The sequence below is a fragment of the Vipera berus genome (assembly GCF_964194415.1).
Source record: "Vipera berus genome assembly, chromosome: 2".
Lineage (NCBI taxonomy): Eukaryota > Metazoa > Chordata > Lepidosauria > Squamata > Viperidae > Vipera > Vipera berus.
In genome coordinates, this window is record NC_138203.1 from 43,759,479 (window position 1) to 43,775,003 (window position 15,525).

Consider the following 15,525-nt stretch of genomic DNA (forward strand, 5'->3'; position numbering starts at 1 on the left):
AGTCTTAAATGACATTCCACGGATTTATCAAGACAACATTCAAACTCCTCATTCAAAAGTTCATGTAAATAACTGTTATGCCAAATTGCTATTCTAATTTGAAGATTTCAGATTTTGTGGTACTTAGAGAAGACCCTTTTGTTCTTAGAAGCAAGGGAACGCTATTTTTTCTGTTCCTGATATTTTTCTGTCTTCTGTCCCCTTATGGCAAAAATGTGGATCAAAATACTTCCCAAACTTGGTAAATAAACTCATGAAAAAACTGATTAGTGTGAATATATATCTGTATTGAGCTCTTGGAAATAGATTTGTAATTTGGCAAATGCTTCTTTTCAGAGCTCTTCTGGGTATTCATAATCCTACTTAAATTTTCAAATCTTGTTTGTAAAATGTATGTGAAAGCTGAACTCTTAGACTGTGTCTAGACAAATACTTTAACTTACAAGCTCCACTTACAATGAAGCTTGTATTTTTAAAAATAAAACCAATGCTGACTTTTTTCCACTAAGTAAATATGTGTTGGCTTAGGGACCCATAAAGCTATATTTAAAGGCCCACAGAAAGAAGAGTTGGTGAAGAAATAGTTTTAGCATCAGGTTTCTTTGATAAATATTTTCTAAAAATCATGCTGGATTTCTTCTTAGCCTTTTTTAAAAGATCCCTTTGGCATTTTCTGAAAGCTAGTCTTAAAGAAGCTTTTATCCATAATTGATTTTTTAATGCTATGTGTCAAGAGGCTGATGATTAGATCCTCTGCCTTCTGCTTACTCAGGATATGATTATTTCCTTTTGAGTGCAGTATTATTAATGAGTTTTGAAGATGAACTCCCAGGACTTCCTTGCTCACTATATGTTCACAGAATTTCAAAGAATAGATGTAAGATATAGAGAATATGTCTGAATGTTTCCTATTAACATATATTGTAAGATATATATAAAACAATTTTTCCATCTGCCCCCTCCCCACAAATCAATTCAGTTAGTTCAGGTAATTGGTTCTTTCTAGTAAAGGTAAAGGTTCCCCCACACATGCATGCTAGTCGTTTCCGACTCTAGGGGGCGGTGCTTATCTCTGTTTCAAAGCCAAAGAGCCAGCGTTTGTCCGAGGACGTCTCCGTGGTCATGTGGTCGGCATGACTAGACGCCAAAGGCGCACGGAACGCTGTTACCTTCCCACCGTAGTGGTCCCTATTTTTCTACTTGCATTTTTACGTGCTTTCGAACTGCTAGGTTGGCAGAAGCTGGGACGAGTAACAGGCGCTCACTCTGTTACGCGGCACTCGGGATTCGACCCGCCAAACTGCTGACCTTCTGATCGACAAGCTCAGCGTCCTAACCCACTGAGCCACCGCGTCCCTTTTTCTTTCTAATATCTTGCTACAATTCTCCATAAGCAATCCATCAGCACATATGCACAGAGAATGCAATTAACACTTAGATCAGGGGTTTCAAACTGCCAGCCCGCGGTCCAGATGCGTCATGCGGAAGCCGCACCCACCCCATTGCCGGCAATGGCAAAATCGTCCTGATACGTTGTGCGACGTCACGTGATGTCGCGAGTTTGACATGGCTGACTTAGATAATTACAGTTCACTGAGCTTTTGGGATGAAATGCAAATAAAATAGTTTCATAAATGCAAACTGAAGTTTGTTTTTATGCTTGTTTAAAAGGATGAACCATATTATCTATTGAAAGGATGGTGTAACAACTGATTTATTTGTTAGATTTCTATGCAAACTTGTGAGCGAAAGGAAACCAAAATATGGGTTGTTTGTTAAGTTGCAGATAATTAAATGTGCAACCTTGCTTTCATGCAACTGCTGCTTGACATATAAAATATTTTAATTGAAAATGTAATTTTTCTATTCATGTCTCAGTTTCTGGCACAATAGAACTTTGTTTCTAGAGGTACAAAAATATTCTGGAAGTTGGCTTCTCAATTGGGATATAAGAAAATTTATTTTTTCATTTGATGGTCAGAAAAGCAGATGTGAAAAACCAAAGTGATGCAAAAATTTAAACTTTTTTTAAAAAATGTCTAATAAAAATGTATTTTTATTGTGAACTTGTTTAAAACATCATCCTTTGTTGCAAATTAAGCAAAGTTGGATATTTGAGCTGAACAAATTGGGCAACATATGACAGGCTTCTTAGCATGTGTATAGAAATTCTATAATGGAAAATTGCTGCATTCCCTCACTTTTTAAAAAAAAAACATGATCTGATTTGCCAAAAACCTGTTGAGATACTTAGAAAAGTATGCCACTAAAGCTGGCCACGCATATCCCCCATATCTTTGTATATATTATTTCTTAAATCTTGATTTTGCTGTATTGAATAGCATGGAATGCAATATGATTGTGTATTTATTTTCTCACATCTGAGTTGAACTCTTACAATTGCAACCTCTGACTTTAGCTGTCATAGGTAGGTGCTCAGATGATTATGTGATTGATGTACAGCTGCATTTGTATCCCACCGATTTTATTAGTATTCTTGAATCATTCCCTTAACATTAGGGAATTTTGATGTCAGATATGAAAGACCAATTCCACATGTGAAAATCCAGTTAAGCTGATTTATTGTTAAATGACATATACACAGGAATCTTCTCAACTAACGGTTAGTACCTGCCTAGATAAGGGTCCACAGAAATCAAGGGCGACAGGTTGCACTTAGTCCAATTGTGGCTACGTAAGAATTCTAGGCAGACCCCTCTTTTATCTCTACTCTACCCCCAGGTTCTGTCATTTCGCTTAACATTTGATTTCAAATAAAAAAAGGATATGTTTTAGACAATATAAATTAAAAGCTTGCATTTAAATAAGAGAAATAGGTGATTTTGTCATACTGTGTCCAATTCTAAAAATAAATTAAGCATTCACAGATTTGAGCACATTGGAGAAGATATTTGTATAAGGAACAACTGAAAGATTGAAGATTGTTCAGCCTTAAAAAGAGGAGCTGAAAGTGAGATATGTTAGTGTCCTCTAAATATTTAAAAAGTTATCAAGATAATGAAGCAAAATCGTTTTCAAGGTCAGGATTAGAATCCCGGAGGGGAACTGCAAAAGAAACAGATTTTGGTGAAACATTAAGGGAAATGTCTTAAAGGTCAGAACAAGTATCAGGGAAACAGAGTACTATTCTGAATGATGGGTTTTTGCTGTCTAGCAGTCTTAAGCAGATGTTGAATGAAAAACAGGACCGAATAAAAAAAAGATACCTTTTTACTACAATTGTCTTATTTTATAAAGTTATAATGTGTGCTTATTTCTGATAGGAAACCAGAAATACTCCTGTGATTCAAGGAAAGCAATTGGTCATTGATACTCTGGTATGGGCTTTCACAGTCAACATTTGTTGAGTAGCGTTGGGCTTTTGGGTTTAGTGAATGTGGTGGTCTAGACCAGGGGTCCCCAACCCCCGGTCTGTGGACCGGTATCAGTCCATGGCATGCCAGCAACCGGTCCGCACAAACAAGCAAAGTCCCATCCGTGGGATGCAGGCAGCACATACAACCATGCACTTGCCGGTCCGTGGAAAAACCTTTCTCCACGGAACTGGTTCCTGATGCCCAAAAGGTTGGGGACCTCTGGTCTAGGCAACAGATTTTCTGATATTTTGTTGACAACTGTGGCTAGTCTCTGCTCAGTAGCCATGGTCTGTGTAGCAAATAACCTTGCCTAAGAAGATCCTCAACCATGGTTGCCAGCTAAATGTCAGGAAATCTGTTGTTTAGACATACTCACTTAATCTTGAAGCCTAACTCTACACAAAAAATGCCGATTGTTTCAATTTGGAATTAAAAATTTGGTTTCACATTAAATTTCCAATGCTTAACCAGTTGGTAATCCATATGTTGTCCTTCCTTTCTCAGAATAAAATTAGTCCATCAAGAACTGAGATTAAGCCTCCATGAAAGTGCCATCCCAAACCTTCCTGATGGTCAGGTTGCTTGAAGACATTTTTATAATCTTAAAGTTTTGAAAAGAGATTTAGCATTTTCAGCTTTACTATGACTGCAGGCAATAACCACATCAAGCAGTGCGTGGGAAGGTTAGAGGGGAGAGTAGAATGTGTGCCCATTTCCCTTGTTTCATTTTCACTCACTTGTAGTGACCCACTTGTACAAGGCTTATATTTCCTGTTTTGTACTAAACTGTTTTTCATTTCTTTTAAAAATCCATTATTTACAATCTTGCATAAGAAATTGTTGGAATTTTATATGTACTGTATTTGTTTGTATTTAAATTGCTATTACCGGTATATATACCATTGAGTGGTACATATGCTACTCAAAGTCTGTCATTATTGGAGAAGTCTATTAGCCCAGTTAGTAATGGGGGGGGAGGAGGGGAAGTAAGGAATGAAGCAATTTAGTCACAGTCCTCTAATCATGAACCTATAGGAAGTGAGCCATATCTTTATCCAGAATTTTTAAAGCAACTTTAATCTAGTTATTTTCAGTGAATTGAATATTTTTTTTGACATGTACACGGAACTTGTTTTAGTTGTGATGGTCTTTTCATCTTGCAACAGGATTATGCAGATTTCACCACTAGTGTTTCTGCCATGCTTGTGAAGAATGTTGTAAGTTGTTATTCCAAAACATCTGGAGAGTACTACTGGTATGTTTAGGAAAATTGTACTAGTCTGCTACTGGAAGTATTGCATTGATTTTTTTAAATAATTCATACTTATAAATATGACAGACTGCTTAATGCATAATTGAAGCAGATATCTTAGCAATTGCCTGCAGTGAAGTTATCTGGTGATATTAATGCTATGGGGAAAATCCATATGTCATTCTTAATAAAGTTGAAAGAGTTCAGATGTATAAATACAAATGTAATCCAGTACTGTATTTAATGAATACTTGCTGTTTGCTATTCTTATTTTTAAATTTTACATTAAAGCACTATACTTATTAAAGACAGAAAACTCCAATGAAATTTAGAAGGTATTTATATTTAGAGGGGAATAGAAAATCGTTTTTTGTCAACTTGATAAGGCCAAAACTCCTTCAGCATGAGCTAAATCAATGCATTTTGGAGTGAGGACATTCATGAAAAATGTCAATAGATACAGAGTTTTTATGACCAGAATTTGCTTATGTATTTCTAGTGATTGCAGTTTCTTAGTTTTATAAACTGTATCTGACCTTAATGATATATTTTAAAAGAAAATATATTGTGTTTTAGTGAGGATATTTGAGCTGTACTGAATTGGGAATATGTTTTCTGCAATTTCCTTAAAGCCAGAGAAGTATGGTGATGGAAGAGACTTTTGGCATTGGTGAAATTCAGTGATCCACTTATCTTTTTGCTAGCTCTTCTTTAAAAATTATTCTTAAGGAAGTTTATAAATCTGTATGTGAGGGAACATTAACGGGTGGCTCTAGACTAGAAAACCCCCATTTTGCAAATAGATTTCCATTCACATAATGTTAGGTCCATTCCAGATTGTATGATCTCTAATCTCATCTCTGATCATTCATTTTGATTATGAAGAAATCACCAAAGCATTTTGATTCCTCCATTTGTTCAGCAGCTATTGCAGCAGCTATATGAGTTGTTATTTTACAGAGACATTGCAAATAGTTTCTTACATGAGAACTATAATATGAACCCCAATTTTTATCAGCCATGTGTAAAATAATCAAAAACGCAACCACAACTATTTCAGATACTTTTTGTGTAACATGTTGCTTTTGTGTTTCTTAGATCGAGTTCAGTTACCTAGAAACATGATTGAAAACAGCATGTTTGAGGAAGAGCCTGATGTGGTTGACTTGGCAAAAGAGCCCAGCTTGCATCCTTTGGAGCCCGATGAAGTAGAATACGAGCCAAGAAGTTCTCGTCTTCTTGTACGTGGCCTTGGAGATCATGAAATGGATGAGGATGAAGAGGATTATGAATCGTCATCAGCCAAACTTCTGGGAATGTCTTTCATGAATAGAAGTACTGGTCTGCGAAGTAATATGGCTGCTTACAGGCAACGTTCAGATGGATCATGTTCTGCTCCATCCGTAAGGACTACAATAATCTGTGCAGTTGTTCTTGTGATTGCTGTCTCCGTAATAATGGCGATCTATCTTCTCCCCAAGTGCACTTTTACCAAAGAAGGTTGTCACAACAAAAACCACACAATGGAAGATATATATCCTTTGGCAACTAACGGAAAACCTTTTCCATGGGCTCATTTTAGGCTTCCCAGTGCTGTTGTTCCAAAACATTATGATATTGTTCTGCAGCCAAATTTAACCACAATGAGATTAACAGGTTCTGTTCAAATAACTGTGGAGGTTATCCAGATTACTATGCATATTATACTTCATAGTTCAAAGCTTAATATTACCAAGGTAACACTTGCTTCAGTGGGTTCAAGCCTGCCCAAACCAGCCAATTTCCTGGAATACCCAATGAATGACCAGATTGCAATTATAGCTCCGGAAGCTCTTCTTGCAGGACATAAATATAAGATTGGCATAGAGTATTCCTCTAATTTATCAGACACTTACTCTGGCTTTTACAAAATTGCCTTTAAGAATAACAGTGCAACAAGGTAAGCTTAGAACTAATTTATTTACGGTATATCTTAACTGAAAATATATATATATGAGCATGTATTGAGGGGTATACAACCTGAGGACTTGGGGCTGCATGCAACTTTTGAAAGCCTTATACCTAAATCATGGAGACGTTTGCTGCTAAAATTTAAATTTTAGGTTTGGAATTTATTAAAACAAGGAGAAGAATCAAATTCAGAAGCAGTTTTTGTTAACGCCTCTGTTTTTGTTTTGGAATTGCTAATTTTTTTTTACCTCCACCCTTGGCATACCACTTAACAATCAACCAAAGAACCCAGCTGGAAAAAGGTTGCACATCTCTGATGTACTGTAGCCCCATTTTCTTCCTGTTGATTTGTTTTCAGATTTCATATTTCTCTAGCAAAGTATCTGGCTTCCTGATTAGCACATTAAATAGCTAAAATAATTATATTCATCTTTATAGATTAGTTTATCTATATTGCTGAATATTACAGAACCCTATTGTAGAAATAAAGCACTATTCTTTATTTAGAATCAGAACATCATCCTGGTATCTAAAATGCTTACTTGGCATGCAAAAAAGCCCCCAATTTAAATCTGTGTATTTTCATGGAAGCTCCTTGCTTTAAATCCAGAAAGACTGCCACCAATCAGTACTAATAGTATTGTACTAAATTGGACCAAGCACAGCATGTTTATGGCTGGACCCTATGGCCAAGTGATATTGGGCCATTGATTTGGATGATATTGGCAATGTGTGACAGTCTGATGAATAATAAAGAATGAAGCGTATATAAAATGTAATTGACTGAAAGGAGGCATTAAATGCTTCATTTTTCTTTCACCAACCTATTTGGCATTCCACCTGACTGAGAATAAGTGAATCCCCTTACTCCTTGGTTAGTATTGGCATAAAGCAGCTTGGCAAATGGAGAAATGGCTCCGATCTAGCCTGTGTTTTACTTTGATAGGAATTTCTGTACCTTTGTCTGCAGTACTTATGAACATGAGCAACAACTACACCAGGCAGACTGAAAATGGGTGCACATGTACATAGTGATATGAATGATATGGTAAATTTTGAACACAATGGATTGAATAAATGTACCAGGCCTAATTTTCAGATAATTATATGCAAAAGTACCTGAATAATAATAAATATTTTTTTTGTTTTTTGCTAATGTAAACATTATTTTGTTGAACGCATGGATTTCCTTGTAAAATTTTAGGACTACAAGAAATAAGGATAAATATTTTTTTCCTAGTTGGAGATGTTATACAGAAAACTTAATTTTAAAATGTAGCTGTATATGTAATTGTTACTATCAGTATGGCTAATGCCAAATCCAATTTGCTTATCTTAATTGGGAAATCCAATGCATCATAAAATGGATTAAGTTATAGCAGGTAAAAGATTAAAATGTAAGTATAAAGGTGACTTGGGAAGATACTTTTAAATCTTGGATGAGCTGTTATGAAGGCCACATCTTTGTAAAACTTCCCTGTTCACTACATAACTTAGCATTCATATGGATTCAGTATCCTTGAAATCTTTCAAGATTCTTGATGGGGTAGCATTTTACTTTTTTTAAAGAATCAAAGTAATATGGTTAGGATTATATTTTTCTCTCTATATTTTGTTTCTCAATTATGTAATGTATTTAAATTAAAAAGAAATAAGATTTGAATGTATTTCTTTTTATCAGTTGGCTTGCAGCAACTCAGTTTGAGCCCCTGTCAGCAAGAGCAGCATTCCCTTGCTTTGATGAACCAGCATTCAAAGCCAATTTTCAAGTCAAAATCAACAGAGAACATCAACACATTGCTCTGTCAAATATGCCGAAGGTATATAGCTATCCATATACTTTGTTGTTTGATGTTTATATGGTTACATGCTCATAGTGTGTTACTTGGTAAAGAACCATTTTTTGAATTTATGTATCTGTTATGCATTGCCACAATAAAAAAGATAAATCTAGCTTTAGAAGATAAGAAAAACTAAAAAATTGAATTAGTCTACTTTCCACTTTCCCTTGGAGGCTAGCTTGATTGCAGTGGGAATCCCACACATCAGATACAAAGGCAGTATGTATCTTCTTTCTGTCAACAGAAACAGAAACTGAATTTTGTAACTGACTATGCATTTCAGGGGACTGATTTTTAATTACTGCAAGGCCTAGAAAAAATGGTAGTGTGGTTGCAGAGATATTCTGCTAAATGGAAGGACATGGTAATATTTTTTCCCCAAAAGGTGAGTGGCAGATCTCGAAAATTGGTTTTCAGGATCAGAGAGAAGATGCGTGAGCAATAAAAGGGTGAGTTTTGACTATTGTGACCTTTTTTCCCAAGCCTGACATCTGTTCACGTTAGCTGAGCCATATAAGGTCCCACTAAACTTAAAAGAATGAAGAAGTAGGTTGGATGCTGGTGGCCAGCTATTGAAGAGTGAAAATGTGAGAGCAAACGGAAGAAAGAGAAACTGGCTGAGGAAAAAAATAATCAAGTATTGCTTTTAATTAGAGTTTCAGTGTTGCTGAATGAAAGTCAGTTGAACTGGTATGACGAGATTTTTTTTTAAAAAAAATGAAGGCATGGTGAAACTGGTTGAAGTAGGATTTATTTATTTATTTATTTATTTATTTATTTATTTATTTATTTATTTATTTATTTATTTATTTTATTATATTTGTATACCGCCCTTCTCCCGAAGGACTCAGGGCGGTGAACAGGGCACATATAAAAATACAGAATACAAAAATTAAAAAAATTAAATAGTAGCCCAGCTAAAACAATCAATAACAATATAAAAATCCCCATTAAAACCCCAACATATCCCCCATCAGGCCAGGCCGGCTTGTTCAAATAGATGGGTCTTCAGACCGCGTCGGAAGGAGCGAAGGTCAGGTGCCATCCGGAGCTCGACCGGCAGCTGATTCCATAAAGCCGGAGCGCCCACAGAGAAGGCTCTCCCCCTGGGGGCCACCAGCCGACATTCTCTGACCGGAGGCACCCTGAGGATTGGGACTAGACAGAAGATTGAAAGCATTGTAATGGTGGCAATTGATTATAAAATGAAAGAAAAAAAATGAGAAGATGGGAAAAGATAAGAACAGGATTCACTAAAATCCATGCCAGTGTGGTTCAGAAGTTAACAATGACTAACAAAAATAGCTGTTCAGTCTGAGGGGAGGAAAAAAAAGCTGGGGAAAAAATAGCTGAAGAATCTTTTCATTAACAACATCTGGCCTAGGTAACTGAGAAGGCTTGCAAGAAGAATGAGTGTTCAGCTGGTTGAAAGGCCAAACTACTGATCACCTGTATTAAGTGAGCTCAGTTGGTGGTGCCAAGAGATGCAGACTGTAGGTATGGGTCCTGCATTGAGCAGCTTAGACACCAGGAACATAAAGCAGATTGTCATTGGGGGCACGGTCGCTAAGGAAGTGCCACATATGATTGGGTAGCTTATTTAACGTTGTATTCAAAAAAGAGACCCCTCTGGAGGCAGAAGGGGAGATTCCTACTTGATCGGTCTAGTAAGAGTGGTGGTGTGGGAAGGGATCAACAGGAAAGTTTTGAGGATAGAAGAGTTTGATATGAAAGTGAAACAAAAATGTAATGTGAATTTGTACAGATTAAGTGAAATCTGACTCAATAGCAGTAACTGAGAGGCATCTTTGAGTGCAAGTGGATAATCACTTAAATATAAGCCAGCAGTGTGCGGCAGTTGCCAAAAAAGGTAATGCAATCCTAGGCTGCTTAACAGAGGGAAAGAATCAAGATCACGTGAAGTGTTAATATTGCTTTATGAGGCCTTAATAAGACCGTACATCCAGTTTTGGTCACCAAATGTAAAAAAGATGTTGAGACTCTGGAAAGAGTGCAGAGAAGAGTAACAAAGATTAATAGGGAGCTGGAGGCTAAAACATAAGAAGAAGGGTTTCAGGAATTGGTTATGTCTAGTCTAGTGAAAAGAAGGACTAGGGGCGACTTGATAGCGGTGTTCCAATATTTGAGGGGCTGCCACAAAGAAGAGGGGGTCAGCCTATTTTCCAAAGCACCAGTAGGCAAGACAAGAACCAATGGATGGGAACTAATCAAGGAGAGAAGCAACCTGGAATTAAGGAGAAATTTTCCGATGGTGAGAACAATAAACCAGTGGAAAAAGTTGTGGGTGCTTCATCATGGAGGCTTTTAAAAAGAGATTGGACAGCCATTTGTCTGAAATGGTGTAGTCTGCTCCTTGAGCAGGGTTTGGAAAAGAAGATCTCCCTTCCAATTCTATTATTCTATTATTCATTTGGTGGATGAGGCCACAGTACCATATGTTATATATCTCCACCCTGAGCCAAGCAGTAATGCAGTAGGAATCCTGACTTGGTGCTTGGGAGGCTATAGTGATTTGTTTAATGTGTATGTATGTGTGTGTGTTTTTTTGGTGGGGGGAAGGTGGACTTTGAACTAAGCTGAATCCCATCATGGTTTAATTAATGGTTGTCCAGACTTACATGTCTTGGAACTTGGCCTCTTAAGGAGCAATTTCTTTAAGTGGAGTGTATGCATACAGTACACATGTTGCAATGTGGGATGAAGAGTTCTTCCTTCCCCATATGGGATCAAAGGGGAAACAAGGACATTTTGTTTCTCAGCATTGGCACATATGTAGTTGACTTTCATCAGAAATCCGGGCGACTCCATCACTTCTGACCTCTATAGAAATGTTAGAAACTGAGATGTTCAGAAGAACATTTAATTTATAATATATCTCTGGGATCATATTATTCATTTTATTTTAGTAATTTATAAAATATTTTGATAATTCTAGATTCTTAGTTTTTGCATTACATACATTTGATTTTTATTGTACACGATTGTGAATCATTGTAGAGTGTACCACTATAGAAATCTAGCTGATTATATACGATTATTGGATTCATGGTATTTCTGATGATAGAGAGCCTGAAAAATGAAAAAAAATAAAGCAAAAGAGTTTTGGTAAGATGTTTAGATTGTTTTCTTTTGCTAATTTGTATATATTTATTTGAATTCAGAAATAATTACTATAAAAGCAAAATACAGTGTATCCTAAGGCTTTTTTTGCTTTTATTTGAGTATCAAAGCTTAATAATTGTGAGAATGCAGTGCTGGCTGATTAGTAGCTGATTAGTAGTGGGATTAGCCGTTCTCTTTGGAAATTTTATTATGCAATTATTTGGCACCCTAACAAATGTTCTCTAGTGTGTCTTTTTAACTTCTTTGCCATCATGTAGTATCATTTTGTGCATAATAAGCCCTAGTATGGGCTACCCTGATTTTTTCAAGTGAAATTGACATAAAAGCAAAAATTGGGAGACTAATAGTTGTTCATTAAATTGCTTGCACAATTTGCTTTCATGCTATGAGTTCCTGTTTTTCATTGATGCTTTGCAAATTTGGCATCATTGCTCTTAATAAACTGTATATTAAGTTAATTTAATGTACTGTTACAGCAGCCTTTTGAAGAAACCCTAGTCAGACTAAGATCATATCATGAAGTAAATTGTGTTTGTATAAAAGCATCCTGCAAGCAAAAGTCAAGCTTAGTATTAGCAGTGGTTCCTGCTAATACTCTGGATGAATGCTTCTTTCTCAGTTAACACATTCATGAAGCATATTACATACAGAGCAAATATCTTTATAAAATCAATGCTTATTATTTTTGGTTCAATCCTGGCAGATGAACCTGTTTTATACTGAACTTATTTTTGCTTCTTAGATTTATTGATAAAATTTTAATTTGCTGACTGTTGCGTAGTGCACTCATGGGAAATAACAATGTTCTGTACATTATGTTTTGCGTCTTAGCTATTCTCCAAGTATCTCAACATAGAACAGATGGCTTCTATGACTTATATTCCAGGACCTGCAGCTTCTGTTTACATAATTGAATTCTGATCTCCAGTTTATATTTCCAGAAAGCAACCAATCTTTTGGCTAATGGATTATTTCAAGATGAATTCTCTGTGAGCTTGAAAATGAGCACTTACCTAGTAGCTGTCATTGTTGGAAACTTGGAATATATCAGCAAGGAAATAAATAAGATTCTGGTATGTGGGCTTTTTGCTCCTGTAACCTCTCCCCCCTCCAAAAAAAAACCCTTGTTTCCCAGTGTATTAAGCTACACTTCTTAGATTTGAATTAGTAATGTTCACTGGCTTGTGTCATTGCACTACTGAGAGTAGATTGTAGTTTTTTGACTCGACAATTGACTTGGTAGTTGCTTTGTTTTGACCATATCAAATTATTACAGCATTCAGTAGTGTATGTTAATCTATTTGCCTATTTGTCAGGGCTGGAGGAGAAATGTTAGGAATCATTTTGAAGAAAGATCCATTTGCTGGCCTAAATCTGAAGACAGAGTAGTGTAAAGCTTTTCTTTAGTTCTTATTTTACTCACCACTTCCTTTTATTTCCACCTGATGAGATCTATTTTTATCTGGGGGAAATGTCAGCCACTCCTGTTTTGAGGGAAGGAGAGAAATACCAAACTTGTGGTTCAGACTTGAACTATGAACATGTATGTGTTAACATCATAGAAGTGGCTCCCCTGGTATCAGGATATAAGTCTTTAGAAATGAGAAAACACCTTGCATTTAGTTTTGTAATATGCTATACAAATGGAACTAAGATAACCATAACCTTTTTATCATAAATAATGAAAAATGGTTATCGGTGGATCCTCTCATTAATGCTGCCTTATCAACAAGCATAGAAAATCTTTGGTTCTTTTCATTAAGTAATGTAGACAATGAAAAACTGAATTCCATTGAAACTTTCCTCTGACTTATTCTCTCTTTCCTATTGTGCCAGGTATCTGTTTATGCTGTACCACAAAAGCTGGGGCAGACTGAATATGCCTTGAACACAGCTGTGAAGCTTCTTGAATTTTATCAGAATTATTTTAATATAACATACCCATTTAACAAAATAGGTGAGAGATTGTTTATACTTATGAGATTATTGATCAAATCAGCAACTTTGTGGGCTTCTCTTATAAAAAAATATTTTTAAAGACGGGCAAGTTGAACTTTGGGATTTTTAGACACGTCATTTAGTAATCCATGGAAAAATAAATTAAAACATTTATTTCAATCTGGAGGCTATACAGCTCTGATTAATGTTGCAAAAAGATTTAAAAAGCTGGTATGCAAAGTCTCCAAATGATGTCACACTTCTGTTACTTCAAAAACTGTGACGTGCTCTCCTATTGCCTTTTTTTTTTAAAAAAAAGCAAAGGTATTTGGAAATAATAATTGAGTCAGATCGGTTAAAATAATTAATAAGCTGAAGAAGTAGTTGCACCCAGTTGAAAATTATGAGGGAAATAATTTTACCTTTCTGCATAAAGAAATAAAGGTTAATTCTTCCTGCTGTACTCTGAACTATGTGAATCTTCTAAATAATTTCAAATGTCAGTCCCGCACATGATATATTTATTGATGTATTGATTTAATGCCACTTATAAACCATTTCACGTGCTAAAGTATCTAAAGGCAATTTATAATAAACAGATGATAAAACAATATAAAACAGTAACATAAAAACAATATGCCATAAAACATATTCATTAAAGGGCTGGAAAAGGGTATTCCAACATTCATGTCAGGAAGTCCTGGAGGAAGAGCACATTTTTAGCAGGTGGCTAAATATTTTATAGTATTTTTCCCCCTTTTGTGCCTTTGAGTCAGTGCTGATTTCTGGTGACTATCTGGATTAGTCCCTACAGTTTCCTTGGCAATGTTTTTGAGTAGTAGTTTGTCATAGCCTTCTTCCTAGGTCTGTGAGTGACTGGTCTAAAATTAACAGGTGGCTTTGTGCCCAAGGCAGGAATAGAATTTCACAGTCTCCCAGTTTCTAGCCTGGTGCCTTAACCACTACACCAAACTGAATGTTACAATAATTGCCTTCTAAATTTCAAAGGGGAAAAGGCATTCCAGAGTATGGGTACCAACACGAAAACCACACATGAGCACCTGCCAAATGGCACTCAGCAGCTCTTGGTACATGTAGTGGTATCTCCTAGTGATTTCAGTTGACGGTGCAGTTCAATAACACAATGAGGTGATTGTTTATCTAAAAGTTACAATAGCATTGATTCAGGCAGACAGTAGTAGGGTAACTTTTGGGGGGGGGTTGTGGGGAGGAGCTTGTGCCTAATGCCAAATATAAACTTAGTTAAAGAGAATGCCTAAAGAGCACAACTGGTTTATATCTAATCTCAATAAAACTATCCAGAATTAATGGCAATCGATGTGTAGGTATAACAAGAGTAATCGGGAACAAGTCTAGAAGAAGAAGAAAGAGCTGTCTTAGTTTTTTGTCTTTCTTTTTCTAACTGGATTATTAATGTTATTGCTGTTAACAACTCTTTGTTTAACCATGAGGTAGGGTTAAGCCTGCCAATACTTATGTTTATTGGCTAGGAAACAAAAGAGGAGAGTGCTTTTACTCTCACTTCACTTGCCTATAGGCATCTTATAGGTTGGCCATTTTGGGAATGCTTAGATTAAATAAATCTTCAGTTTGATCTCATTTTAATCAAATTTCTTTTATCATAGCATGATATTATACTCTAAGAGAGCATATTCTCAGGAAGCAAAAATGCCTTTTAGAAGTCATAGCTAATATTAAGGTGGGAAATACGATGAGATATGATGCTAACAGTCAGCAAAAGTAGTAGATAGGCAAAATAAATTACTACATAAAATTGTATGGTTTTAAGTATAATATGATAGAAAGATACATCCATTTATAAAGTTAAATACAATTGAGTTATTATATTTTAGTTTCTGGTATGTGTATACACACTAGTTGAATGTACATAATAATGTAATACTGTAACAGCTTTTAATGAACGGGAATGCAATAGGCAAAATGTGTAATATTTATTTATTTATTTTATTAAATTTGCTGTTCATCTATCAAGCATGTTTGA

General features: G+C 35.8%; 1 protein-coding gene across 3 annotated transcripts in view; it reads left to right on the plus strand.

The window, feature by feature from the left end:
- Nucleotides 1-15,525, plus strand: part of LNPEP (leucyl and cystinyl aminopeptidase) — a 75,691-nt gene that overhangs the window by 20,319 nt on the left and 39,847 nt on the right. For all 3 annotated transcript variants that reach the window (XM_081315719.1, XM_081315718.1, XM_081315720.1), the window contains exons 2-5: nt 5,728-6,568; nt 8,261-8,399; nt 12,506-12,637; nt 13,401-13,521. In XM_081315719.1, the coding sequence (XP_081171845.1) occupies nt 5,751-6,568; nt 8,261-8,399; nt 12,506-12,637; nt 13,401-13,521 (1,210 nt within the window). In that variant the 5' untranslated portion in view covers nt 5,728-5,750. The remainder of the gene's footprint in view (nt 1-5,727; nt 6,569-8,260; nt 8,400-12,505; nt 12,638-13,400; nt 13,522-15,525) is intronic.